We start from the raw sequence: 27778 nt of genomic DNA on the forward strand, positions 1-27778 counted from the left end.
AAGCAACAGTTAGAACCAGACATGGAACAACAGACTGGTACCAAATCAGGAAAGGAGTACATCAAGGTTGTGTATTGTCACCCTGCTTATTTAACTTATATGCAGAGCACATCATGGGAAAGACTGAGCTGGATGAGGCACAAGCTGGAATCAAGATAGCTGGGAGAAATATCAATAACCTCAGATATGCAGATGACACCATGCTTATGGCAGAAAGTGAAGAAGAACTGAAGAGCCTCCTGATGAAAGTGAAAGAGGAGAGTGAAAAAGCTGGCTTAAAACTCAACATTCAAAAAATAAAGATCATGGTATCTGGTCTCATCACTTTATGGTAAGGAGATGGGGAACCAGTGGAAACAGTGGCTGACTTTATTTTTCTGGGCTCCAAAATCACTGCAGATGGTGATTGCAGCCATGAAATTAAAAGACACTTACTCCTTGGAAGGAAAGTTATGACCAACCTAGATAGCATACTAAAAAGCAGAGACATTACTTTGCCAACAAAGGTCCATCTAGTCAAGGCTATGGTTTTTCCAGTAGTCATGTATGGATGTAAGAGTTAGACCATACAGAAAGCCTTCACTGAAGAATTGATGCTTTTGAAACGTGGTGTTGGAGAAGACTCTTGAGAGTCCCTTGGACTACAAGGAGATCCAACCAGTCCATCCTAAAGGAGATCATTCCGGGGTGTCCATTGGAAGGACTGATGCTGAAGTTGAAAGTCCAGTATTAGGCCACCTGATGTGAAGAACTGACTCTGAAAAAGACCCTGATGCTGGGAAAGACCAAAGGTGGGAGGAGAAGGGGACAACAGAGGATGAGATGGTTGGATGGCATCATTGACTCAATAGACATGAGTTTGAGCAAATTCTGGGAGACAGTGATGGACAGGGAAGTCTGGTGTGCTGCAGTCCATGGGGTTGCAAAGAGTTGGACATGTCTGAGTGACTGAACTGAGATAAATCTTGATTTACTGATGAGGAAATTGTTATATTAAATAAGGACAGTTGAGGTTCCTAAAAGGTAAAGTAATTTGACTGTGGATATTGGTGCAGATTACATTGTTTGATTTTCTCATGTTGAATAGTCACTGCATCCCTGTATGAAAAACACTTGTTCATGCTGTAGTAATGTTTTAATATGGCTGTATCTGCTTTGATATTATTTTGCTCAAGATATTGCACCCATAATGTTTCTCTTATAATGTTTTCTTATAAGATTTTATATCAAAGTTATGCTGAAGGAATACAATGTATTTGGAAGTGGTTATCCTTTTTATTTTTTTCTGTTCTTCGGAAGAATTTTGTCTTATTGTCATGATTTCTTCCTTAATAATTTTGTAGAATTTCCAAGTGAGAACATTTGATCATGAATACTTATAGAAAAGGTTTTAATTTGTAGAATTAACTTTCAGTTGTATGCCTTCCTAGACTTTATTTTTCTTTGCTTCAGCTTTGGTTGTTGTTTTCCTCCCTAAGAATTAATCTATGCCATCTCCATTTTAAAGATACGTTATGATATCCCTCACGATATCCTTCTGTGATGTTTAGCATATTTAGAACCTGTCACGATGTTATCTCTGCTGTTCTCCTTTTAGTCTATTATGCCAAGAGTTTATGAAAAACAAGTTTTGATTCTCTTGATACTGATACTTATTACTTTTGTTTTGAACCATTGGTTATTGAAGATTTTGTAATGACTACATATGTGGAGATTTGTTGTTATGTTTATGATTTTTGATTTCTAGTTTAATTATGTGCTCAGGGACAATAGTCTCATCATAATGAAATGTTATTCTTTATAAAAACTGTATATTTTCTATTATGAGTATAACCACTGTACCTTTCTTTTATTAGGGTCCTTCTGGTTAGTATTTGCATGGAGTACCTATTTCCTTTTTTTAAAATTTCAAGCTCTTTGAATCCTTATATGTATATATCTTTAGAGAAGCAGTATTTTTTAACCTGAAAATTATTGACCTTGCATTTTAACCCTTATTCTATTTGCACTTAATGCCATTAGAATGTATTTGTGTTTATTGCTACATCTTGTTATTTACTATTCTATTTTTACTTCCTCTTCCTGGCTCTCCTTTTCCCCCCCTTTTCAATTCAATTCTTTTTTATTGAAGTTTATTTTATTTATAGTGCTATATTAACTTCAGGTATGCAGCGTAGAGATCGATAGTTTTATAAATTATATTCCATTAAAGTTATTTTGAAATATTGGTCATATTCTTCGTGCTTTGCATTTTATCCTTGTGTCTTATTTTATCCCTGGTAGTTTGTACCTCTTATGCAGCTTCCCCTCCCTTGCCTCTGCCCCACTCTCCCGCTTACTAGTAATCACTAATTTATCCTCTATGGGTCTGTTTGCTTTCTCATATGCATTCATTTGTTTTAATTTTTAGATTTCATATGTAAGTGAAAATATACAGCATTCGTTTTTCTCTGACTTACTTCACTAAGCATAGTACCCTTCGGGTCCATCTATGTTGTGGCAAATGGCAAAATTTCATTTTTTTCTATAACTAAGTAATACATATATACATATATGTATTATATATAATATAATTTATTATAAATAAATTATTATATTATATAAATAAAATTATTATAAATAAATATATAATATATATATATATTTAATTGAGTTGTTTTCTTGATACTGAGTTGTGTGAACTCTTTGTATATTTTGGACATTAACTCCTATCAGGCACATCATTTGCCGATATCTTCTCCCATTCAGTAGGTTGTCTTTTTGCTTTGTTGTTGTCTTTCTTCACTCTGAAAAATATATATAATATATATACAATCTTTATCCATTCATCTGTTGATGGACACTTAGGTTGCTTCCAGTTTTTATCTATTGTAAATAATGTTGCCATGAACACTGGAATACTTGTATCTTTTTGAATAAGTGTTTTTGTTTTCTTGGGATATATACCTAAGAGCGGAATTGTTTGACTCTAGGTAGTGGTTCTTTTAATATTTTGAAGAACCTTCATACTGTTTTCCACAGTGCCTATCAATTTAAATTCCTATCAACTATGTACTGGGTTCCCTTTTTTCCACAACTTCACCAATGTTCATAATGTGTTGCATTTTTGAAGATAGGCATTCTGACCTGTGTGAGGTATACCTCATTGTGGTCTTGGTTTGCATTTTCCTAGTGATTAGTGATGTTTAACATCTTTTCGTGTGCCTACTGGCCATCTCTTTATCTCTGAATACACACACACACACACACACACACACACATATATATATATATATATATATATTTTTTTTTTTTTTTGGATAAATGTCTAATGAGATCTATTGCCCTTTTTTTTCATTTATTTTTATTAGTTGGAGGCTAATTACTTTATAATATTGCAGTGGTTTTTGCCATACATTGACATGAATCAACCATGGATTTACATGTGTTCCCCATCCCGATCCCCCCTCCTGCCTCCCTCCCCATCCCATCCCTCTGGGTCTTCCCAGTGCACCAGCCCCGAGCACTTTGTCTCATGCATCCAACCTGGGCTGGCGATCTGCTTCACCCTTGATAGTATACATGTTTCAATGCTGCTCTCTCAGAACACCCCATTTTTACCTGAGTTGTTTTCTGACACTGAGTGGCGTGAACCCTTCGCATATTTTGGGCATTAACTCCTATCAGACACATCACTTACTGATATCTTCTCCCATTCAGTAGGTTGTCTTTTTGTTTTGTTGTTGTCTTTCTTCACTCTGCAAAGGATGTAAGTGTAATTTGGTCAGTTTGTTTATTTCGCTTTTGTTTCTCTTGTTTGAAGAGACAGATCCAAAGTAATATTGCCAAGATTTACATCAAAGAGTGTACTGCTTATATTTTTTATAGGAGATTTATGGTTTCTAGTCTTTACATTTTAGGTCTAGAGTTCATTTTGAGTTTATTTTGAATAAGGTATAAGAAACTGTTTGAATTTCATTCATTTAATGCACCTGTCCAGTTTTTCCAACACCACTTCTTTCAGAGATTGCCTTTTCTCCATTGCATGTTTTTGCTTGCTTTGTTATCAATTAATTGCCTACCTGTGTGTAGGTTTCCTTCTGGACTCTCTATTCTTGGCTATTGATCAGTATGTCTGTTTTTTTTTTTTTTTTTCCATTACCATATTGTTTTGATTACTGACCCCAGTTCAATCCCTGTGTTAGGAAGGTCTCCTGGAGAAAGGCATGGCAACCCCTCCAGTATTCTTGCCTGGAAAATCCCATGGACAGAGGAGCCTGGCGGGCTACAGTCCATGGGGCCGCAGAACCTGACATGACTGAGCGACTAACATTTTTGTAGTATAGTTTGAAGTCAGGAATCATGATACCTCCAGGTTTGTCCCTTTTTCTTAAGATTGCTGTGGCCATTTGGGGTCTTCCATGGTTCTATCCAAATTTTGGAATTATTTGTTCTAATTCTATGAAAAATATCACTGATATTTTGATAGGTATTGGATTAAATTTGTAGATTGCTTTGAGTAGGTAGGATGGAAATTTTCACAGTATTCTTCCAATCCATTAGCACAGGCTATCTTTCCATGTATTCATATCAAATTTAAGTTCCTTCACCAGTGTCTTATAGTTTTTAGAGTATAGTTCTTTTACCTCTTTGGTTAAGTTTATTCATGTATATTTCATTCTTTTTGATGTAGTTTTCAGTGGGATTATTTTTTTTTATTTCTCTTTCACATAGTACAGTATTAGTCTATAGAAAAGCAACAGATTTGTGCATATTAATCTTGTAGCCTGCAACTTTACCGAATTTAATTATTAGTTTTAATTCTGTGTGTGTACTTTTCAGTTCAGTTCAGCTCAGTTGCTCCGTCGTGTCCGACTCTTTGCGACCCCATGAACCACTGCACACCAGGCCTCCCTGTCCATCACCAATTCCTGGAATTTACCCAAACTCATGTCCATCGAGTTGATGATACCATCCAAGCATCTCATCCTCTGTCGTCCCCTTCTCCTCCTGCCCTCAGTCTTTCCCAGCATCAGGGTCTTTGGAATGTGTACTTTTAGGTTTTTCTATATAAAGTATTGTATCACCTGCAAATGAGTCAGACACAACTAAGCAACTAAACAACACCTGAAAATAATGAGAGTTTCACTTCTTCCCTTCCAATGTGGATGCCTTTTATTTATTTTGTCTGATTGCTATGGCTAAGACTTCCAGTACTATGTTAAATAGAAATGGTGAGAGTGGGCATCCTTGATACTGATATTAGAGGAAAGGCTTTCTTTTTTAGCCATTGAGTATGATCTTACTCCTTGGAAGGAAAGTTATGACCAACATAGACAACATGTTAAAAAGCAGAGACATTACTTTGCCAACAAAGGTCCGTCTAGTCAAGGCTATGGTTTTTCCCATGGTCATGTATGGATGTGAGAGTTGGACTATAAAGAAAGCTGAGCACCGAAGAATTGATGCTTTTGAACTGTGGTGTTGGAGAAGACTCTTGAGAGTCCGTTGGACTGCAAGGAGATCCAACCTGTCCATCCTAAAGGAGATCAGTCCCGGGTGTTCATTGGAAGGACTGATGCTGAAGCTGAAACCCCAATACTTTGGCCACCTGATGCAAAGGGTTGACTCATTGGAAAAGACCCTGATGCTGGGAGGGATTGGGGGCAGGAGGAGAAGGGGATGACAGAGGATGAGATGGCTGGATGGCATCACCGACTCAATGGACATGGCTTTGGATAAACTCCAGGAGTTGGTGATGGACAGGGAGGCCTGGCATGCTGCAGTCCATGGGGTCGCAGAGTCGGACACGACTTAGCGACTGAACTGAACTGAACTGATGATGTTAGTTATGGGTTTTCATAAATGGCCATTATTTTATTGAGATATTTTCCCTCTATACAAACTTTGTTGAGAATGTTTATCATGGATGAGTATTGAATTGTGTCAGATGCTTTCCCTGTGTCTACTGAGATGATCACGTGATTTTTATCCTTTATCTTGTGACTGTGGGGTATCACGTTGATTTGAGTTTCTTAAGTTGAACTATACTTGCTTTCCTGGAATAAAATCTCACTTGTTCACGGTGTATGGTCTTTTTTATGTTTGTTGAATTAAGTATGCCAATATTTTGTTGTGGATTCTTACATCCATATTCATCAAAGACAGTGACTTGTACTTTTGTTTTTTGTAGTGTCTGGTTTTGATATGAGGTAATGGTGGCCTTGTTGAATGAATTTGGGAGTGTTCCTTCCTCTTTAGTTTTTTGGAATAGTTTGAGGATAGGTATTAACTCTCCTTTTTATATTTGGTAGAATTCTCCTGTGAATACATCTGTTCCTGGAATTTTTTGGAAGATTTTTGATTCTTGATTCAATTTAATTTATAGTAATCAATCTGTTCAGATTGTCTATTTCCTCCTGATTTAATCTTGATAGATTATAGGGTAAATGTTTCTAAAGGTTTATCCCTTTGTTCTTGGTTATGCAATTTGTTGACATTTAACTATTTATACTATTCTCTTATGATTTTTTCTCATATTATTTGTAATTTCTCCTCTTTCATTTCTTATTTATTTGTATCCTGTCTTTTTTATTTTTAATGAGCCTAGCTACAGGCTTATCAAATTTGTTTATTTTTCAAAAGAAAATCAACTCTTGGTTTCATTGATCTTTCCTATTGTTTTATTGGTCTATATTTTATTTATTTTCTTATTACCTTTATTATTTTATTTCTTCTGCTTCCTTTGGGCTTTGTTCCTTTTCTAATTTTGCTTAGATGCTCATTTAGATTATTTGAGATTTGTGTTGCTTCATGAAGTAGGCCTTATTGCTAAAAATTTCTCTCAGAAGTGCTTTTGCTATGTCCTATAGATGTAGGAAAGTTCTGTCTTGATTTTCATTTGTCTGAAGGTGTAGTCCGACTGTCTCTGATTTCTTGTTGAGTTACTGTTTTGTGTGAGCGTTTAGAATGCGGCCCACTCTCCATGTGTTTGTGCTTTTCCCATTTTTCTTCTTATAATTGTTTTCTAGTTTCATATTGTTATGATCAACAGTGATACTTGATATAACTTTTGTCCCCTAAAATTTGTTGAGACTTGTTTTTATTTTATTTATTTATTTATTTTCCAAGTTCACAGTCCCAGCTTTATTGCCACTTGGTCACACGCGATTTAAAAAAACACACACGCTTGTAAAACACGCACACATCAGGAATTAGGAGGCCATGAAACAAGGGGCTTACAGGTGCCAAAAATATCCTAGGATTCAGAATAAACAAAACCAACTGAAAAACTTCTTGGTTCAAAACACAAAGATATCCTAGCACATGATCTGTCTGGGAGAACTTTCCATATGCACTTGAATCCAGTATGTATTTGACTCTTTTGGATGAAATGTCCTGAAATATCTATATTAAGATCAACAGGTCTAATATGTCACTTAGGACCAGTGTTTTCTTACTGATTTTCTCTCTGGATCTCTGTCCATTGATGTAAGTGGGATGTCAAGGTTTCTTACTACTACTTTATTGTTAATTTCTCCCTTTATGTCTGTAAACATTTGCTTTATATATTTAGGAGCCCCTGTATTAGGTGCATGCATGGTTATGAATGTTATCCTCTTGTATTGATCCCTTTGTCATTATATAATGTCCTTTTTAGTCTTTTATTATAGAGTTTGACTTTAAAGTTTACTTTTCTGATATGATTATTGCTATCCTAGCTTTCTCTTCACATCTGTTTGCATGGACCATATTTTTCTATCCCCACTTTCAGTCTGCATTTGTCTTTAGCTGTAGCGTCTCTTGTAGCCAACATGTAGATAGGACTTGTTTTTTTTTAAATCCAATCAGCTATTTAATCAACAGACATTTAAAGTGATTATTGATAGCTATGTACTTGTTGCCATTTTGTTACTTATTTTCTGGTTGTCCTCTAATCCTTTTTTAAAATTAGTTTTGTGCCCTTTCAGGAAGATTTTTCATTATACCATTTCATCTTAGCTTTTCTGCTTGTTTATTATGTAGTCATGCAGTCTTTTATTTGTTACTCCAATGTTTCAAAATGAATCCTTCATTATTTCATTCTAATGTAGGGGAATTTATGTTTTCCTGGGCCATAAAATGGTCTTAAACTATTTTAACAACTTTTATTTCTTTTATACACTTTTCCTGTTGAGCATTTAAATTGTGTTTCTCTGGATGTGTTTCTATATGTGTATGCTATGTGCACCTGTGTGTATTTACAGATACCAACATATTAATGTTGTTTTATACACTCAATATACTTTTGCTTTACTGATATATTTACTTGTTTCTTTCCTTACTTTTTCTTCTTGAATTGCTGGCCTTCTATACGGGATTATTTTTCTTTTGCTCAAAGAAAATCCTTTCGTATTCTTTTCACGAGCATTGGCTGGTGGCTAATTCTGTCAGTTTTTGCTGACAGAAGGGTTTTATTCAATTTGATTCTAAAGGGTAGGTTTGTTGGCCAAGAATTCTATTTTGGTATGGATAGGAGAAAGTGTCTAATCAATTGCTGTTTATTCTTTTCCTATATAATGTTTTTCCTTGCATCATTTTTATGACTTTAGTCATCAAATTTTTTCCAACTTATTTTTAGCTAGTACATAAATTTTAAAAATATTTATTTGTTTGGCTATGCCGCATGTGGGATCTTCAGTCTTCATTGTAGCATGTGAGTTTTTTGTTTTTTGGTTTTTTTTTTTTTAGTTGCAGGAAATGGCAACCCACTCCAGTGTTCTTGCCTGGAGAATCCCAGGGACTGGGGAGCCTGGTGGGCTGCTGTCTATGGGGTCGCACAGGGTCGGACACGACTGAAGTGACTTAGCAGCAGCAGCAGCATGCAGACTCTTTAGTTGCAGCATGTGGTATCTGGTTCCCTGACCAGGGACTGTACCCAGGCCCCCTGCAATAGAAGTGTGGAGTCTTAACCACTGAACCACTAGGGAAGTCTCAAGGTAATATAATTTTAATGTCAAGTTACATATTAACATGTCTATACTAGGTTCAGTACTAACAATGTCTAAACTAACTCCTTTAAATTCTACAAAGCTAATTATTCAAAAGGTCAAAGTGCTGTTCAGTTCAGTTGCTCAGTCATGTCTGACTCTTTGTGACCCCATGGACTGTAGCAACCCACGTTTCCCCATCCTTCACCATCTCCCAGGGTTTGCTCAAACTCATGTCCATCAAGTCAGTGATGCCATCCGACCATCTCATCCTCTGCCATCCCCTTCAATCTTCAATCTTCAAGACCCAGCATCAGGGTCTTTCCAACGAGTCAGCTCTTCGCATCAGGTACCCAAAGTATTAGAGCTTCAGTTTCAGCATCAGTCCTTCCAGTGAATATTCAGGGTTGATTTCCTTTAGGATGGACTGGTTGGATCTCCTTGCAGTCCAAGGGACTCTCAAGAGTCTTCTCCAACACCACAGTTCAAAAGTATCAGTTCTTCAGTGCTCAGCCTTTTTTATTGTCCAACTCTCACATCCTTACATGACTACTAGAAAAGCCACAGCTTTGAATAGACAGACCTTTCCAGGCAAAGTAATGTCTCTGCTCTTTAATACACTGTCTAGGTCATTGCTTTTCTTCCAAGAAGCAGGCGTCTTTTAATTCCATGGCTGCAGTCACCGCCTGTAGTGATTTTGGAGCCCAAAGTGATCAGTATCTATGCAGTTTTCAGGTTTTCTCTCTGCCATCCGTGGGCAACGCTTTGTTCTTATATTATTCCCGTGTGATCTTCTGACTTCCTTAAATTCTACAGCGGAAGCTCCCTTTCATGCTTAATTTTCCTGGGGAAAATGATACTCATTTATCTTATATTTTAAAAGTCTGCCTATTCTTAAGCGAATTAATAATGGTACTGTGGAATAACTTAAACAACTAAATCACACATATGAATAAAACAAAGCAAGATGATTTCAAAAGAATGAGCACATTTGGTCTATAGGTGTAATATGTTAGAGCAAATATTTTGAATTTATTAAAACTGTACTGTCTTGTCTGAATACTTTCTATACAATTTATCTTTATAGGTTTAATTTTACAGTAGAACATAAGCATGATATAATCAAGGTTTTCTTTCCTTTTCTTTGGCCCTATAATGGCAACACATTTACAGTAATAAAATAAAAAGGTTACTTATTCCTAAATATCCTTAGTTTTAAGAAATTAGCCACTAATTCCCACATCCCACTGAACCACTTACACTACTGTCTGGTGCTCCCCTGGTAGCTCATATGGTTAAGTGTCTGCCTGCAGTGTAGACCTCCGTTTGATCCCTGGGAAAGGGATGGCTACACACTCCAGTATTCTTGGGGCCTCCCTGGTGAATGAGACAGTGAAGAATCTGCCTGTAATGAGGGAGACCCTGGTTTGATTTCTGGGTCGTGATGATCCCCCGGAGAATGGAGTGGCTACTCACTCCCTTATCCTTGCCTGGAGACTCCCGTGGACAGAGGAGCCTGGCGGGCTACTGTCCACGAGGTCCCAAAGAGTGGACAGTCCACAGGTCACAAAGTGCTGGACACGACTGGGTGACTAACACTATCACCTGCACTTCACCTTCACATCTCTTTGGGGAAACAAATGCTGTAGCATAAAATAGAAACTTATACAAGTGGTAAAACCTCTGTTAGTCTTCAGATCTTTCCTCACTGTTCAATGTGAACAGAGAGCATATTAAAAAAAAAAAAAAACTATACAGTGAAGGCTTGTGCCTCAGATACTTTGATCTACAATATTTATTCTACTCTTATTTCAGTTAATGCAAATAAGTGTGATTATAGAAAACCTTTGTTTATTCTTTCCTTCCCAATACCTTGCTCCCAGATACTTGCTTCATGTAAGGTAATCATCATATTACCTACACAGGGTGAATCACAGCATTAATTATAGGCCACATTAGAGTGGGAAGGATTTATTTCAGAAGGATTGATGATACTTGTATATTTATGGAATTAAGAGAGATTTTCTCTTTTTATACTTTAAAAATATATATGCAATTCACATGATAATCTACTGAATTTAATAATTTAAGGTTTACATTTAATACCTGAGTTTATCTACATCACTAGTAAATCCTTTACTGTGTTGTGTACTTTTATGTCTTGTATTTTTTTTAAATCCATAATAACATTCCATCGTCTATAATTCTTTTTATATCTGTTCACAAAATTTGATGCTTAATGGAGGTTAGATGAGAAGTGAGATATTTAATAGCATATTTGAAGTGAAAAACATTTCTAAATAGATCCCTAAACATGAGCCCTTTATCTGACAAATTCAATATAAACCCAACTGTTGCCTGAGTTTTTGGGAAAGAAATCAAAAACTGTCATATACTCACAGCGGCATAATAAACAAGTGTTAATTGATGTGCTTTGTTTGAAATACTTCCAGGGAGACTTGCAATGAGCAAGGCTCCGCTGTATAGGCAATTCGGCAGCATATGTTGGCACGTCTAGGAAAAGTCATCATGTATAAATGCTCTCTGCCATCTGTTACATGACCTAAAATATCAAAAGGAAATATGTACAGCTAAAATGAATATGCGACTTTATTCAGAATACCTTTGACTCAGTAGGTAAGCACTTGGTGGTTAACATTTCATGGTGAGGTCTTTAAAATAAAATCTGTTTTTATTCTTAATGACATTTCCATACTCCTAATTCACTCTGTAAAGCAGCAAAACAGAACCAAGAGCAGTATTTGTCTCTATTCTCTCAGTATCTCTCTCCCTTCCCCCACATATGGTTCTTCTTCAGGCATAAATGGAAACTCTTGAGTGGGGAAAGGGAGATGCATTTTTGGAAGTGTACAGTTTCTTTACATACTTATCGATAGAATTTCAGTATAACAGACACATTGTCTTAAGAAAACAAAAATATTTGTAGCGTTTTTACAATGCGCCAACTGCTGTACTAAGTACATTACCTAAGGTAACTCACCCAAACCTCATAATTCCACCACCATCACCACTCACACAGGTGAGACTCTGAGTCCAAACAAGGTTAAAATAAGTGAGTAGTGTGGATGCACCTATGAGTGAGCTGAACCCAAGGGTTCTGCCGTTTCCGTGTCATCCTGCCTCTAAAATTAGATACAAACAAGGAACTAGTATTTATTGAAGAACTTTTGTGTGTCAGACACTATGCTAGAAAATATATTCAGTTCTTGTGTTTAATTTTTACAGGCGCCTAGGAAGGGGAGTAGTATTATCATTCCATTTTAGGAACGAAGAAACATGCTCAGAGAGGTGAAGTAACTTGCGCAGGGTCACTCAATCTCTAAAGTGGGAAAGTGGATATTCCCATCTAGTCCTTTTCTTAATCTACTGTAATGGTGGTTTTTAAACTTTAATACATTTAGGAGTATGGCCTGAAATTCTCTATTTATAACATGCCCCTAGGCGATGACAATAATAATGGTCTGAGGACCACAATTTTAGTAACTGCTGTCCTCCTTTGTGAGATTTTATAACTCCCGCAGGCAATAATCTTTTGAGACCACCAGTGAGTCACTTTCATTTACATTTTGAACTTTGAAGAAAAATTATATATATTTTCACAAATAAATTAAATGTTCTCAGCTCTGAGTCTACTTAAGGCCAAGTGGAGACCAAAAACAGAGACACAGGGATGGAGACAATATTTGACGCAGACTATGCTGCAGTGCCTAACACCCTATTTCTTTCTTTTTTATTCTCTCATGTCAAGGGCAGTGTGAATTAGCTTCAGTTTTAGTGTGTTTACTACAGTTTCCTAAACACTGATGGAAAATGCAGAACTCTGGACAGGATTTTGTTTTCTTTTGTGTTGCTACTACATCACAATTCTTTGGGTAATTTCACCTACTCTGAGTTATCCATCTTCTTGCCAGCCTAAATGAATCATGATTTTTACCATCATTATGCCCAAAATAAAGACAGAAGGATGAAAATCTGACCTTGCATGTGGCTACAATCTGTGTGTGAGAGAAATACTCTTCAGGAGTACCACTTTCCCAATTTTAATACTAAATCAATAAAATTAGCATAGGTAATCAAAAATTGTCATGTTTCTTAATAAAAAGTATCAACTTTCGACAATGTAATAAGAAGAATCCTGAATTTTAAAGCCTACATGGCGTTGTTAAAAAATAGGGACACATGATAAGAATATTAATGTATAAAGATGGAATTTGGGATAATACTCATTGGTAGACTAAATAGTAATTTCATGATTTTGGAGTCTACTTAAAAAGTGGTCATTAATATTTTGGGTAAATTTACTTCTAAGATGTATCCCTGGTGGCTCAGAGGTTAAAGTGTCTGCCTGCAGTGCAGGAGACCTGGGTTCAATCCCTGGGTCGCGAAGATCCCCTGGAGAAGGAAGAGGCAACCCATTCCAGTATTCTTGCCTGGAGAATCCCATAGACGGAGGAGCCTGGTGGGCTACAGTCCACAGGGTCGCAAAGAGTCGGACACAACTGAACTTCTAAGATGTATAGATTCATACTTATGCATCACTGGCATAAATAAATTCATAGTCTCTGAGTTTTAAAATGAGAATAATAGGTCTTCCCTGGTGGCCCTGTGGTTAAGACTCTGTGCTTCCAATGCTAGGGTTATGTATTTGATTCCTGGTCTGGGAACTAAGATCCCACATGCCTTGCATTGTGGTAAAAAAAAAAAAAAAAAAAAAACCAGGATAATAGCTCAAGAAAAAAGAAGATTCTTTAGAATAGAGATTACTCTGGAAGTATAATTATAATCCTATTTGATAAATTTGCTAATATGAAAGTGACTATGTAACAAACTTGTCTTTGGCTGAAAAGGGTGGATCAGGCTTCTCGAGGTCAGTGGTGGGAGCACCTCATAAAAGCAGAGCATCAGCGTCCATCTTGGGGTACTCCTGAAAGCAACTGATGCCTGTTGAGCGTCTCACTGTTGGCTAGACAGATCACCCTTTGTTATCTAAGTGAACCCTCACAAAACTCTAAGGAGTGGTTATTATTATCTCTACGTCACAAATGAAAAACACGGTGAAACCAAACTGAACCCAAAACATAGACTTGGAGAGATTAACTAAATTCTGCAAGTTGCATCCTTAATTAGTAAGTGGAATAGCTAGACCTGATTTCAGATCTTTCTAACGGCAAAGTCCATCTTCTTTTCTGGCTTCTTCCTGCAGGAAAGCAAACAAAACCTTTTATAGATAAGGCCGATATGCATTTGACCAGTATTTGAAATTACATTTCCATAAGTTGAATGCCTTGGAAATCACTGAGGGAGGAAAACTAACCTGAGATTTCAAGTAGGGAACCATGGTGGAGGCTGTGGCAGTCTTCACGCTGCTCTGGGAGAGAGCTGGCCTCTGGGTCTATAACCGTCCAGGAGGGCAGAAGGCAAAGCGCAGCCAGGTGAGACGGAGTGAGAAGGGCATGAAGATTCTGTGATACTCAGCAGTGCTCTCCTGGAAACGATGTAGTTACCCGAAATTATGTGATGAGAAGACACTACTTTTGTTGGTTTATTCATTTACTCACTTATTCATTCATATTCTCTTAGCAATGGAAGAGCTCTTAGTAATATATTTGTACTATATGGTGTTATTGATTTTGAACTACCTTTTCTTATGAAAAAGTTAATCCACAGAAATGGAGCAGAATAAATAGCCCAGGTATTGTGATAACTATTTTATCGATGGGACATGCAGACTTTGAGACCTTAAATAATGTCCTGAAAATCACCACAGCTACTGAGTGTCCTAGGCACATTTAATTTCTTGTTTCAAATTGAATGCTCTTTCCATGATCTTGACCTGGTTAATAAGCAAGATACACACTGGGAATAGTATAAACGGAATTGTATACTGATTTCAATATCCAGAGATAATGGAAATCAAAGATATTTAAGAGTAGGTATATATCAAAAAAGGCTGGTGATAATGTTCTTTTTCTGAAATAGTGAAAATATAGCCCTCTTTTTTAAAGGTCAGTATTAATTTTCTAGCACTTAGAGGCTACTTTGAGTCTTCATTTCATTATTTTGATGCTTACCTACTTGCATGATTTTCACCACATCCTTTTTACATATGTTTTGCCTGTTATTCTTTCTTATCCTTTCAGTCTTCTGCATTATTTACTCTGCCTTTTTCTGTTTTCCTTATTGCTTTAAACCTTTACTTGTTCAGTCTTAATCTTAAGATTGTTTTCATTTTTTCCACTGTAATTTTGTCTAGATAATGAAATCATTCAGTCATGTCTGACTCTTTGCAACCCTTTGGACTGTAACCCACCCGGCTTCTCTGTCCATGGGATTATTCAGGCAAGAAATACTGGAGTGGGTTGTCATTTCCTCCTCCAGGGGATCTTCCTGACCCAGGGACTGAACTTGTGTCTCCTGTGTCTCCTGCATTGTAGGCAGATTCTTTACCTGCTGAGCCATCAAGGAAGCTGAGATAATGCAATAGTTAGTCTTTAAATAGTAATTTTACTGTGCTAGCCCTAATCCTGGAATCCTAAAGAGGTTAGGTAGATGTTCATATGAAGAAAACATTTTTCATTCTTCATTTTCTACTGTAGGATCTACAGATATTTAAAATGAATCCTGAGTGACTAGTAATGAGCTGCTTGAAGATGGATAATATTAAATAAAACTGTAAAAACAAATAAAAGGAGGCAGTACCTAACTTAGTTATGAGAAAGAATTTTTAATATTAACATATTGTGAACCCTAAAAAACATAATAAATGACATTGTGAAACTTACATCTTCATTTATTTTTACTGATTCCAGCTGAAGAAAATGTACCTTTAGCTGTTTCAGAAGAAGGTATAATTAAAAATCAGTCATGGATATTATTGGACACAAATAAGAAAATTCAGAAAATTGCTCTTACATGAATAAAAATTGCTTAGATATTGTGAAGGTTTTTTTGTGTGTGTGTGTGTGTTTCTGTATTAGGACATAATTCAATATAAATCTAAATCCTGTAACATTTCCAATACAAGCTAACTATAAAGCCCTTTTTGTTTTTTACTTAACTCAGATTTCATGCTATAGAAATTTTCTGTTGACTTCAGGGAAAGTTTAGATTACACAGACAGAAATGAAATTCTGACCTAATAAGACATTTATATTATCAATGCTTCAACTGATTGCTTACTTTCTTACTAAGTTAGTATTATAAATGCTTATGAAATTCTTGTATGGGACATATACAGATTTAAAATAGAAATTATATCATTACATTTAAAAAATTTCAAGACTAATTTCCTTCATGCTTAATAGTTTTTTGTTGTTGTTGAAAATTCTTGCTATGATTTTTAAAATCTTTTGAGAAAATGCATCTTTCTCCTTTAAAGCTTATTTTTATTTAATAGGAAGAATATTTCTTTCCTAGTCAAAAAAAATAAATATATATTTTACCTTTTATTTAATAATGCATTATTTTTCTCTCATTTAATTCTATGTTTTTACTTTTTTTTTTTTTCTTTAAACAGGCGGAGATAAATGACCCAACTGATCCTTTCACAGGTTATCGTACAAAAGTGTCATCAAATACAGGGGATGAAAGTTTCTCCAAATATATAGGCTGGAGAATTGCCAGCGTGCTTTCCAAACTGTTCTTCCCTTCCGTGGATGCCTGTCTTCTTCCTCTGAAAAAACCACTGAAACGGTATCAAAGGAAAGATATGAACAAAACGCAGGATTCCATGAAGAAGACAGTCCTACGTTTTACTGTAAGGTAAGGTGATGCACTATTCAAAATATTTCTGTTATTCTAACATAACATTTTGGAATCCTGTGAATTACCCATAATCATGTGCCACTTTATGTAACTCAGTTTTCCTTTTTTGATTCAAATCTTGGCTTCATCACCTTCTAGATATTTTATCTAGATATTTTATCATGAGCAAGTATTCCTTTCTCAGAAAGTGTTTCCTCGTGCTTAAAATAGGTATTATTGTGTAATATAAATCACTGTTTTATTAAAGTGAAAGCTTCTCTTCCATAGTGACCTACATTTGCCTAGTTCACCCCTATTTCTCCCTATTATTAATCACTGTGTGTCCTTCCAAGGTCTATAAAATATTAATATAAGAAATGATGAGTACATTTTAAATTTTCTCTCCATTTTTGATTGTGGTTTATGGATTTCTTAAGTCTGTTTAGGAAAATTCTTTTCATTTTGAGATTAAAATATTGTCACATTTCTCCTAGTGTTTATTTTTCCTTTTTAAAAATTGCCTTACCGAGGTACGACTGATGCGCAAAACTGTACATATTTAATGCTTACAAACTGATAAGTATGCAGTTGGGAAACCATTATAGCACTTATGCCATAAGCCTATTCATCGCCTCAAAAATTTTCTTCTATTCTTTTTGTTATTATTCTTAAAAATAATTATTTTCAAGGTGCATTTGAATTTTAGTTAGAAATTTTTGTTTTAAGAAAACCTTTTTCTAACATTTCAAGTGATGTTCCTTGTTGTCACCATGTCCTAATCATGGTTTCAACTGCAGGTGAGCTTGTGTAAACAATGCAGGAGGCCCTGCCTTATTTTGATAAATCGGTATCTGAGTAAAAATGGACTGGGTGATGTTGGCACTTTGTGTGACACTGGAGTTCCTAGTGTTATCATTTTAAGAAAATTGATGTCTTGATATTAATTCCAGTTAAGCTACACTTACAAATGGTGTTTGAGAGTGCTCTGACATTTAAACATGGATTATGGTTTGTACTCCCTCATTTAGGCTCTCACATTTTTATTAACAGCTTTAGTTTCCTTCCACTGGTCTATATTTTCTATATTTTCAGACATGTTTTAATGATGCAAAGGTGAGTCAAAGTGGCGGTGTTGTAGCAGAGATGATATTAAAAAAGTTAAATATATTATCAATATATTTATATATTAATTTATTTTATTAAATAAATATATGTTAATTTATTTTATATATTAATTTATTTTATGGATTTATATGTTTATATATTATATAAATATAATTAAATATATTATTATATAAATAAATATATAATATATATATATATATTTGAAGAGAGGGAGATATTTTAGAAAGGATAGCTCCAAAGGATTCTTAAATGACATGCCTTAAACACATCTGTCTAGTTCTGTTTCATGCAGGGGAAAAATGCCTGTGCCTCCTTTATAGAATACCAAGTATGTTTGTCTTATAGCCTTTTCTCCCCCTGATTGATTTAGAGTAAGTCACTTAACTTCTTTGAGCCTGAGGCTGCTAATCTTTAAAAATGTAAAAGCTGTGCTTTCTTCTCAGGCTTGTCCTTAGGAGAGAAGGAGGGAATGTGCGTAAGGAGCCTGGACAGGCGCTTTCTGACCACCTGTCAGAGCAAATGTTCCTCCCAACTAGCCCAGTTTTCCCTAGGCTGTCTCTAGGTATGCATTTAAATGCTTGGGAGAATACAGAACTCCTAACACAGGTGGTATATTCCTTCAGTAAGCATTAAGTGGTCATCTCTGTGTGCAGGCACTGTTAGGCCCTAGGAAGACAGAGACAAACTCTGCTTAAAAGTGTAATTGACGGTTCCTGTTCAGAATGACGACTATGTTTCCAGCATATTGGATTTCCACCATAAAGACATAAAGACTGTGGAACTTTGCGCCCACAGTTTTCTATTTTCTGTATCTTCAGTTATTCAGTACAATTCAGTATACCTGACTTATGTTAGACTTTAATAAATAATTATTGACTGACCAATGCCAGCAGAAGGGCACAGCATGTGCCGAGCCTCCATGGGTGAAACAGATCGCTGAGCGTTTGAGGAACTTGAACAGTGGTGCGGCTGGGTCACTGAGACCGAGGGGGATGAAGCTGGAGAGCTGCTCAGTGTTTTCAGCTTTGGCTTAGGAGGCACAAGAAGGCACCGGATGTGTGTTATGTGGCAGAGTAGGGAGTGAGGGGTGGAGTTTGTGCGTGCATGTATTTGAGGTTGTGACATGATCACAGGTGTGATGTGCCCTGGGCAAGTTGCTTGACTTCTCTGAATCTGAGTGTCTTTGTCTAGAAAATGAGGGTAATTATAGCACCTTTCTTGTTGGTGCTGATGAGAAATGAATGAGGTAGTCAACTGAAAGTGTTTCCTATAGTTCTTGACCACAAAATGTTCATTATTAGTTTATTAATTAATATATAGTGGCATAATTATAAATATACTAAATATGCTGATATATTGATCAATATATTAATTTTTCAAAAATATTTGTTTTGCCTGTGCTGAGTCTTAGCTGTAGCTCATGGGATCTTCACAGTAGCAGGAGGGCTTCTTATTAATAGTCGTGGCATGCATGCTGGATCTAGTTTCCTGACCAGGGGTTTAACCTGGGCCCCTTGCATTGTGAGCACGCACTTACCCATGGGGCCACCAGGGAAGCCCCTAAGTGTATTAATTTGATCATGTATTGTAACCATTTTCACTGTTTCCATTGTTGGCTCTGTTACATTGGAAAAGTGCACAGGTCACTTTTGCAATATAGCACACACTAGGTCTTCCCTGGTGGCAGAGGTTAAAGCGTCTGCCTGCAATGCGGGAGACCTGGGTTCAGTCCCTGGGTCGGGAAGATCCCCTGGAGAAGGAAATGGCAACCCACTCCAGTATTTTTGCCTGGAGAATCCCATGGACGGAGAAGCCTGGTGGGCTACAGGCCATGGGGTCACAAAGTTGGACACGGCTGAGTGACTTAACTAACTTAACACACTAAGTTGGTGGCAATTAAATGGAAAGGAGGAAAATGGATTGCATGGGATTTGGTACAAAAAGCATTAGAATTTGATGATGATTAGAAAGAAGAGTGGCAGGAGGTGTGGGGAGGAAAATGTCTTTTCCAGCCTGAACACCAAGTCTGCTAGCGGTGTGGTTCAAGAAGTGAGAAGCGATGGGTAAGGTAAGGTTGTGCTTGGGGGTAAGGGAAGATACTGAACTAGAAGCCATGCTTTTGACTTCTTTAAGTGGAGAAGTCACACAGGCTGTGAGTCTCACAGTTCCGTGTGTGATTCAGGGACGAAGCCTGGGCTGAGTCATTGAGTGAAGGTGAAGACTAAGGTCACGGGCACAAGCGACCACCGTGGTAAAGTGCATCATGAAGGGAGGGGAGGACCTGGGGTGGAATTTTGAGGAATGCCACCAGTTAACGTCTGAAAGGAAGAGGGTTGATAGCAAAATGCAGAGCAAACCGAACCTTAGGTACAGCCAGAAAGGGTGGGTGATTTATAACAACTTGAGAAAAATTTATGGAAGGTTCTGATAACTAACTAGTATATGTGTGCGTGCACAGTCACTTAGTCATGTCCAGTTCTTTGCGACCCTTGGACTGTAGCCCACAAGGCTCCTCTGCCCTTGGGATTATCCTGGCAAGAATACTGGAGTGGGTGGCCATTTCCTCCTCCGGGGATCTTCCCGACCTAGGGACAGAATCCACGTCTCCTGTGGCTGCTGCATTGGCAGACGGATTCTTTACCATTAAGCCACCTGGGAAACCCAATTAGTATGTAATAATGCTTTAATAATTTAAGTGTATGGAGATGTTGATTTCAAAGATAGAGGAGAATTTTCAAAATAATCTACCTTGACAGTGATAGAATCTCTCTCTGAGTATTCCTGAGCATCGCTTTCTGCTCACTACACAAAAAATATAAATGCAGGTCGATGACAAAAGAATTGCAAATAGCTGATGACTCATATTTCCAAAGACCTTGCAGTATCCACCTAATGAGGAAAAGAGTTAAGTGCCAAACCAACGCATGAAACTTTTGAAGTTAGTAGACAAGATCTGTTGGTCAGGGAGGGCAGTAATACCATCAATTGTATATATGTATATCTTTGACAGAAATGGATTTCTAACCTCTAAAGAAATATTTGCATGTATCAAAATTCCAAGAAATAACAAAGTTAGATTATCACTTAGAAACAAATCTTAATGGTCTTTCTAGTTATTTCATGGGCTTATAAGGCCTTTTAAAAGTTTTCCCACTCTTTCCATTTAAAACAAGAATTAGATTCGTTAATGCTATATTTATATCATGAGCAATGGTGCAGTGTGTCTCTTCTATCGGTTTATCCAACAACCAAAGACCAAGAGATATATTTAAGAGATTAATTTCTCCTTATCATGCTTTTAGGTCCAGGACTTCAGGTTCTCCATTTTCAATTGGGGAAGTAAAAGTCAGACCAGACGAGTTAAACAGACTAGGTGAAGTTCATGCCAAGGACTGCAGGGAAATCAGAGGTCTCAGAGCGGATTCAGAAGGTCATCCAGACAGGCCCTGGACGTTCTGTAGCATGGAACCCAGTGGGGAGAGCAGGGACCAGGAGGAGGGCCTGATGGAAGGTATCAGTCAGGAGAGTGAGGGACAGTGCTGCGGATGCATGAAAAGTGTGTAACACACCTGTTTCGTGTGTGTCTTCATTATCCCGAAACTACAGCACTGCCACATTTCTAGCTTCTCTGCATTTGTTCATACATTTGGTGTATGCTGCATGTGTTTTTCTTACCAAAACTTAATTTTCACATTGTGAATTCCTCTTTATTTATTTTTTCTTTCATCTTCTGCCTCCTTCTTAAAAGAGTGCATCTATATCCAATACTAATCATGCTTTATGTCTTTAATAAATTGTCATATCCATTTATCATTCTGAACAGCTTCCAACTTCAACGCCAGCTCTGTCACTGCAATCTAAGATCAGTAATTGCTGAGCATCTATCATATCTGAAGTGATATGTCACTAAATTCTTGGCTATTCACAATAGTTCACTAGCCCGAGTCTTGTCAAGTTAGAACTAATGGCGATTGGTCCCCTTTCTGTTTTATCTTTTCCTGCATCAAGCTATTCAGAGGAAAATGCCTATCTTTAATTATAATTTTACTAAACCATTTATACAAGCAAACCAACACTGCCACACAGAGGTCTAAGCACAGCTGGCTGACAAATCAATCACCGATTAGCATACTGATATCTAGCAGGGAAACCTTGTGATAAGTGAATTATAGCAAAAAAAAAAAAAAGCCACATGTAATGCTTTCTGTAGTGTCTTTTCTTGCTGGGCTATAAATAGCATATGTTACAGCTAGTAGGATTGTTCAGGAGTCCCTGTCTAAAGGACAAGCATTAAATTAAAAAAAAAAAAATGACATACTCATCCTCACAAATTCCCAAAAACCTATGGGTTTTATTCCTGTAATGTTCACCTTATGTCCATGGATAAAATATAGGAAGAAGGACAACGAACAGTGAATTCCACCTGGCACTCAGACAACTTCCCCGACAGAACCGTGTCTGGTTGGGAGAGGAGCCTGGGGAGTGACCCGGCCCATGGCCTTGGGCAGGTCATTAGCTGAGGGTCTGGGCAGCTCCTGTCTGTTAACATCTGCCTGTTGACTTCTGAAGCATTTTAGTCAAGATGTTACCGTTGCTCAGTCGCTCAGTCGTGTCCGGCTCTTTGCAACCCCATGAACCGCAGCACGCCAGGCCTCCCTGTCCCTCACCAACACCCGGAGTCCACCCAAACCCATGTCCATTGAGTTGGTGATGCCATCCAATCACTCATCCTCTGTCGTCCCCTTCTCATCCTGCCCTCAATCTTTCCCAGCATCAGGGTCTTTCCCAAGAGTCAGCTCTTCCCATCAGGTGGCCAAAGTATTGGAGCTTCAGCTGCAGCATCAGTCCTTCCAATGAACACCCAGGACTGATCTCCTTTAGGATGGACTGGTTGGATCTCCTTGCAGTCCAAGGGCGTCTCTAGCGTCTCCCTTGGCATGTCAGCATGTCACAGCAGTGGTGGGGGAGGAGCCAAGGGGCCAGCAGAAGTGGCGGCACAAGCAGCATAAAACCAAAACCAACTGGACAGGCCCAGGCTTCTTAAATCAGCAAGACCCCCTGCTTCGTTCAGAAAAGCTGCCAACGTTCCTGTGTTCATCTGGCTGTCCTCAGTCATCGTCGAGCACTTTGCTGTCGCACAGAGTTCTAAACACAGCTGGCCAAGAATCGCGCACACGGTGAGCATCCTGATGTCAGAGACAGGGGAGGTGACAAGTGCGTGCATGTAACAGGAGATGTCAGGTAAAACAATTCACAAGTTTCCTTTGCCCCTTCTCTTGTTCCAGTCTATGTACGACTCTATTAGTGGTCCCAGTGTACCACTAAATTCTTTCTAAATTCTTGATGTTAGAAAGTCCGTCGATTTTATACATGGTCCCAGATACAACTGGCGAATAAGTACTACTACTATAAATTCTTTTCACTCCTGGCTCAAGAAGCAGTCACTTTAGCCTTGTATTTCAGAGTTGTGTTGCCACGAGGTCAGATACATTCAGATACGTTCAGGAGTATGATAAAGTGATAAGCCCCAAGTCATGGTGATTTGGCTAGAAGATATGAAAAAGAAGCATATAATCGTTTGTGGGGATAATCTACAGACAGGACAGTCTGGGAAAGAAGATACTGAAGCGGAAACTCTAAGAGAGTTCTCAAGAAGGCGTTTTCTTTCTTCCCTTTGCATAGGCAGAGATGCATCTAACCTAACCATGACTCAGTGGGATTTCCAGTCATCAGAAACGGAAATTATTCCCATTCATATGCTGTGTTGCTGAGCAAGCCTCGCTGTCAGAAAGCCGTTCCACTTCAATTGTGGCTCTATCATAGCGCGTGAATGGGAATTGGACAGTTCATTTGATTGATGTAGACATTCAAAGGTGGCCGTTCAGACCCTTGAAATTCCCTTTAGGACCTGAATGATCCTATGGGGCTGTCTCAGTGACTCACAGCAACGGGATCGTAGGTTCTTTTCCCTCCAGTGTGTGGGCAGCCACCTCCAATCCTTTTCTCAGCCCAGTTGCATTTAGATTCTGTGGGGACTAAAATGATGAGAGGTAAAATTGAGGATAAAACATATCACTATTTTCAAGTTCAAGTAGATTTTCAAAATAACTAGACAACAATCTCAGGAAAAGCAAGCAGGCGCCAAACAGAAAACAAAAGATCTTCATCACCACCACAGTAACAAGGTAAGGTTGGTAGAGAAAGCAGGTCAGTTTAACAGGAACTGGAGCCTGTAGGAGTGAGAGAAGGTGCGCTTCTCATTTTGTGTAGCTGGGACCACAAAAGATGACTGTGGTTGGCACTGCCTTGGTAGAAAACAAGTTATGTTAGTTACAGTCATTGAGGGTGAAACTAGCCCAGAAAAATGAATGTTTTCTATGTTTTAATGATCAGGAAATTCAATCTGATTTGGTCACACACGTAGGTAGCAACGTCGTACCAACCAGATCCCTCCGCCTCTCGTATTTCCTTTAGTCTTCACCATTCCCGTCCCCCTGCTTAAATTCTGGTAGGCATTTGAACAGAATAACAAAAGGAGAATGGTTTTATTTTCTGTAATTATGTGAATCTCAGAATACCTGTTTGAGAACCTCTGGGGGTATTGCAGGCCTCTTGTTTCATCCATACGTGAAAAACTCCCATAGTTTTCATAGAGAGGTAATTGTGTCGTTGTTATGCACTTAAGTTGTGTACAACTCTTTTGCGACCCCCTGGACTGTAGTCCACCAGGCACCTTTGTCCATGGGATTTCCCAGGCAAGAATACTGGAGTGGGTTTCCATTTCCTTCCCCAGGGAACTTTCCCGACCCAGGGAAGGAACCCGCGTCTCCTGCTTGGCAGGCGGGTTCTTTTACCATTGAGCCACTAGGGAAAAGTCCTTCATGTTGAGGTGGCAACACTCTAATAGTTGAAATAGACTCTTTTAAGGGTACATGAACAGGATTTGACTAAAATTTGTTAAATTCCCGGAACTAAAATCTTTAGGAATTCTTGAATGAAAATAAATGCCTCATCAGATTTATGTGGCAATTTTTCAATGATCTGTGATGGTACAGCTAGGCTTTCCCCTACCCCAGTACCAGCATCTCTCGTTGAAAGTCCAGCATTTTAAGTTTAGAAGTAACTGCTTACCTCTGCTCAAGAAGCAGTATTAAAATGTGTCCTCTGTACTTATTTTTTCTGATTGGTCTTCTATAGCTTTGCATCCCAAAGGAGAATTTTAATAGAGGATAGTAAAATGTTCCATGTGGCACAGTGGTGAACAACCCACCTCCCAGTGTAGGAGATGCAAGAGATGCAGGTTCGATCCCTGGGTCGGGAGGATCCCCTGGAGGAGGGCATGGCATCGCACGCTAGTGTCCTTTCCTGGAGAATCCCACGGACAGAGGAGCCTGGGGGGCTACGGCCCGTCGGTTCGCAAAGAGTTGGACAGGACTGAGCATGCACAGCACAGACAGTAAAATGTCCACATTATGAGATGAAAACTAGTGCAAAATCTACACTACATAATTGAAATGGTACTATCTAAAATAACCATTATATCTAAAGATAGATAAATAGCTATTTTCATTTATAGCTGAATACGTGCACCCTGTTTCATGCTTACAAATTGCTTGATTGATTTAAGCTTATAAACTGCCAAGATAGTCTAAGGAATGCAGTGTATGACTTGGAAATAAGAAATAGGGAGAAGGAAGGAGAAAATAGACACACATAAAGGACTGATTATCCCACGTTCTTATACAAGAGTATAAGAACATGACTCTTATTTAAGAGTCGATCCCTTGCATACTTGAATCCTTAAATCTTAGTATCATTTTCCTCTTTAAAAAGTGGCATGGCTCCATTTAATACTCAATACTTAATTTGACAGCTACAAAGATTAGTATTTTTAAAGCAGAAGATAAGGTGAAAGAGAAACATTTGCTGTGCATTCAGCAGGAAAGATTGGGTCCTGCTGTGTAGTTTCGAATTGCAGGGCTAAAATAATGGGCTTATGGAAAAGAACAAATATCTTGACTGAATTTATCCTGTAGATTTTCAACCTAGGCAAACTGGAGCAATTTAGGCATATAGCTGGAGCAGCTGGGTGAAAAGTGAAATAACTCATACAATTAATTTGTTAGTGAGGTTCGTAACTTATAGCCATTTTTATGTTGGTCTCTTGGTCCCTTGATACTTTTGAACTGTGATGTTAGAGAAGACTCTTGAGAGTCTCTTGGACTGCAAGGAGATCCAACCAGTCCATCCTAAAGGAAATCAGTCCTGAGTGTTGATTGGAGGGACTGATGTTGAAGCTGAAACTCCAATACTTTGGCCACCTGATGAGAAGAACTGACTCATTTGAAAAGACCCTAATGCTGGGAAAGATTGAGGGTGGGAGGAGAAGGGGATAACAGAGGATGAGATGGCTGGATGGCATCACCCACTCAATGGACATGAGTTTGGGTAAACTCCAGGAGTTGGTGATGGACATGGAGGCCTCATGTGCTGCAGTTCATGGGGTTGCAGAGTCAGACAAGACTGAGCAACTGAACTGACTGACTTGGTTCCTTTGTTGTTCAGTCGCTCAGTCGTGTCCAGCTCTGTGACCCCATGGACTGCAGCACACCAGGCCTCCCTGTCCCTCACCAACTCCTGGAGTTTACCCAAACTCATGTCCATTGAGTCGGTGATGCCATCCAACCATTTCATCCTCTGTCGTCCCCTTCTCCTCCCACCTTCAACCTTTCCCAGCATCAGGGTCTTTTCAAATGAGTCAGCTCTTCACATCAGGTGGACAAAAGATTGGAGTTTCAGCTTCAGTGACAGTCCTTCCAATGAATACTCAGTGCTAAGTCGCTTCAGTCATGACTGACTCTTTGAGACCCCATGGGCTGTAGCCCGCCAGGCTCCTCTGTCCATGGGATTCTTCAGGCAAGAATACTGGAGTGGGTTGCCATTTCCTTCTCCAGAATGAATATTCAGGGTTGATGTCTTTTAGGACTGACTGGTTTGATCTCCTTGCATTACACGGGACTCTCAAGAGTCTTCTCTAACACCACAGTTCAAAGGCATAAATTCTTTGGCACTCAGTCTTTTTTATTGTCCTGCTCTCACATCCATACATGACTACTGGAAAAACCATAGCTTTGACTATACTGGCAAAGTAATGCCTCTGCTTTTTAATACACTGTCTAGGTTTGTCATTGCTTTCCTTCCAAGGAGCAACGTCTTTTAATTTCATGGCTGCAGTCAATGTCCACAGTGATTTTGGAGCCCAAGAAAATAAAGTCTGTCACTGTTTCTATTGTTTCCCCATCTATTTGCCATAAAGTGATGGGACCAGATGCCATGATCTTAGTTTTTTGAGTGTTGAGTTTTAGGCCAGCTTTTTTGAGTCTCCTGTTTCACCTTCATCAAGAGGCTCTTTAATTCCTCTTCACTTTCTTCCATAAGTGTGGTGTCATCTTCGTATCTGAGATTATTGATATTTCTCACGGCAATCTTGATTCCAGCTTGTGCTTCATCCAGTCCACATTTCACATGATGTACTCTGCATAGAAGTTAAATAAGCAGGATGGCAATATACAGTCTTGGCCTACTCCTTTCCCAATTTGGAACCAATCCATTGTTCCATGTCCCTTGGCCCCTTTGGAGCCTGATTTTTCCCTTGAATTCTGTACTCAAGTAAACAACTACCCCCATTGTGTTTTCATTTAGGTGGTCTCAAAATCACCTCAAATTTAGCATATCCAAAATTGAACTAATCTATCTCTGACCTCAAACTACCCTTTCCATTATTTTCTCAGTAAATAGAAAATTCATCCTTCCATTGAATCAGACCTTGAAATCATCTTTGTCTCTATTTCACTCACATTCCATGCTTAGTCTATAAGACAAGATCATCTTTACCTTCAAAATATTTCCAAAATCTTTCACTGCTGTTTCCACCTGATTCA

At 38.2% G+C, this 27778-nt stretch overlaps 1 protein-coding gene across 4 annotated transcripts in view; it reads left to right on the forward strand.

The window, feature by feature from the left end:
* The window catches only part of TMEM232 (transmembrane protein 232), a 253790-nt gene that overhangs the window by 127752 nt on the left and 98260 nt on the right, over positions 1-27778 (forward strand). For all 4 annotated transcript variants that reach the window (XM_043464492.1, XM_043464494.1, XM_043464495.1 and 1 more), the window contains one exon: positions 16486-16730. In XM_043464492.1, the coding sequence (XP_043320427.1) occupies positions 16486-16730 (245 nt within the window). The remainder of the gene's footprint in view (positions 1-16485; positions 16731-27778) is intronic.

The sequence above is a fragment of the Cervus canadensis genome, chromosome 4 (assembly GCF_019320065.1).
Source record: "Cervus canadensis isolate Bull #8, Minnesota chromosome 4, ASM1932006v1, whole genome shotgun sequence".
Classification (NCBI taxonomy): Eukaryota; Metazoa; Chordata; class Mammalia; order Artiodactyla; family Cervidae; genus Cervus; species Cervus canadensis.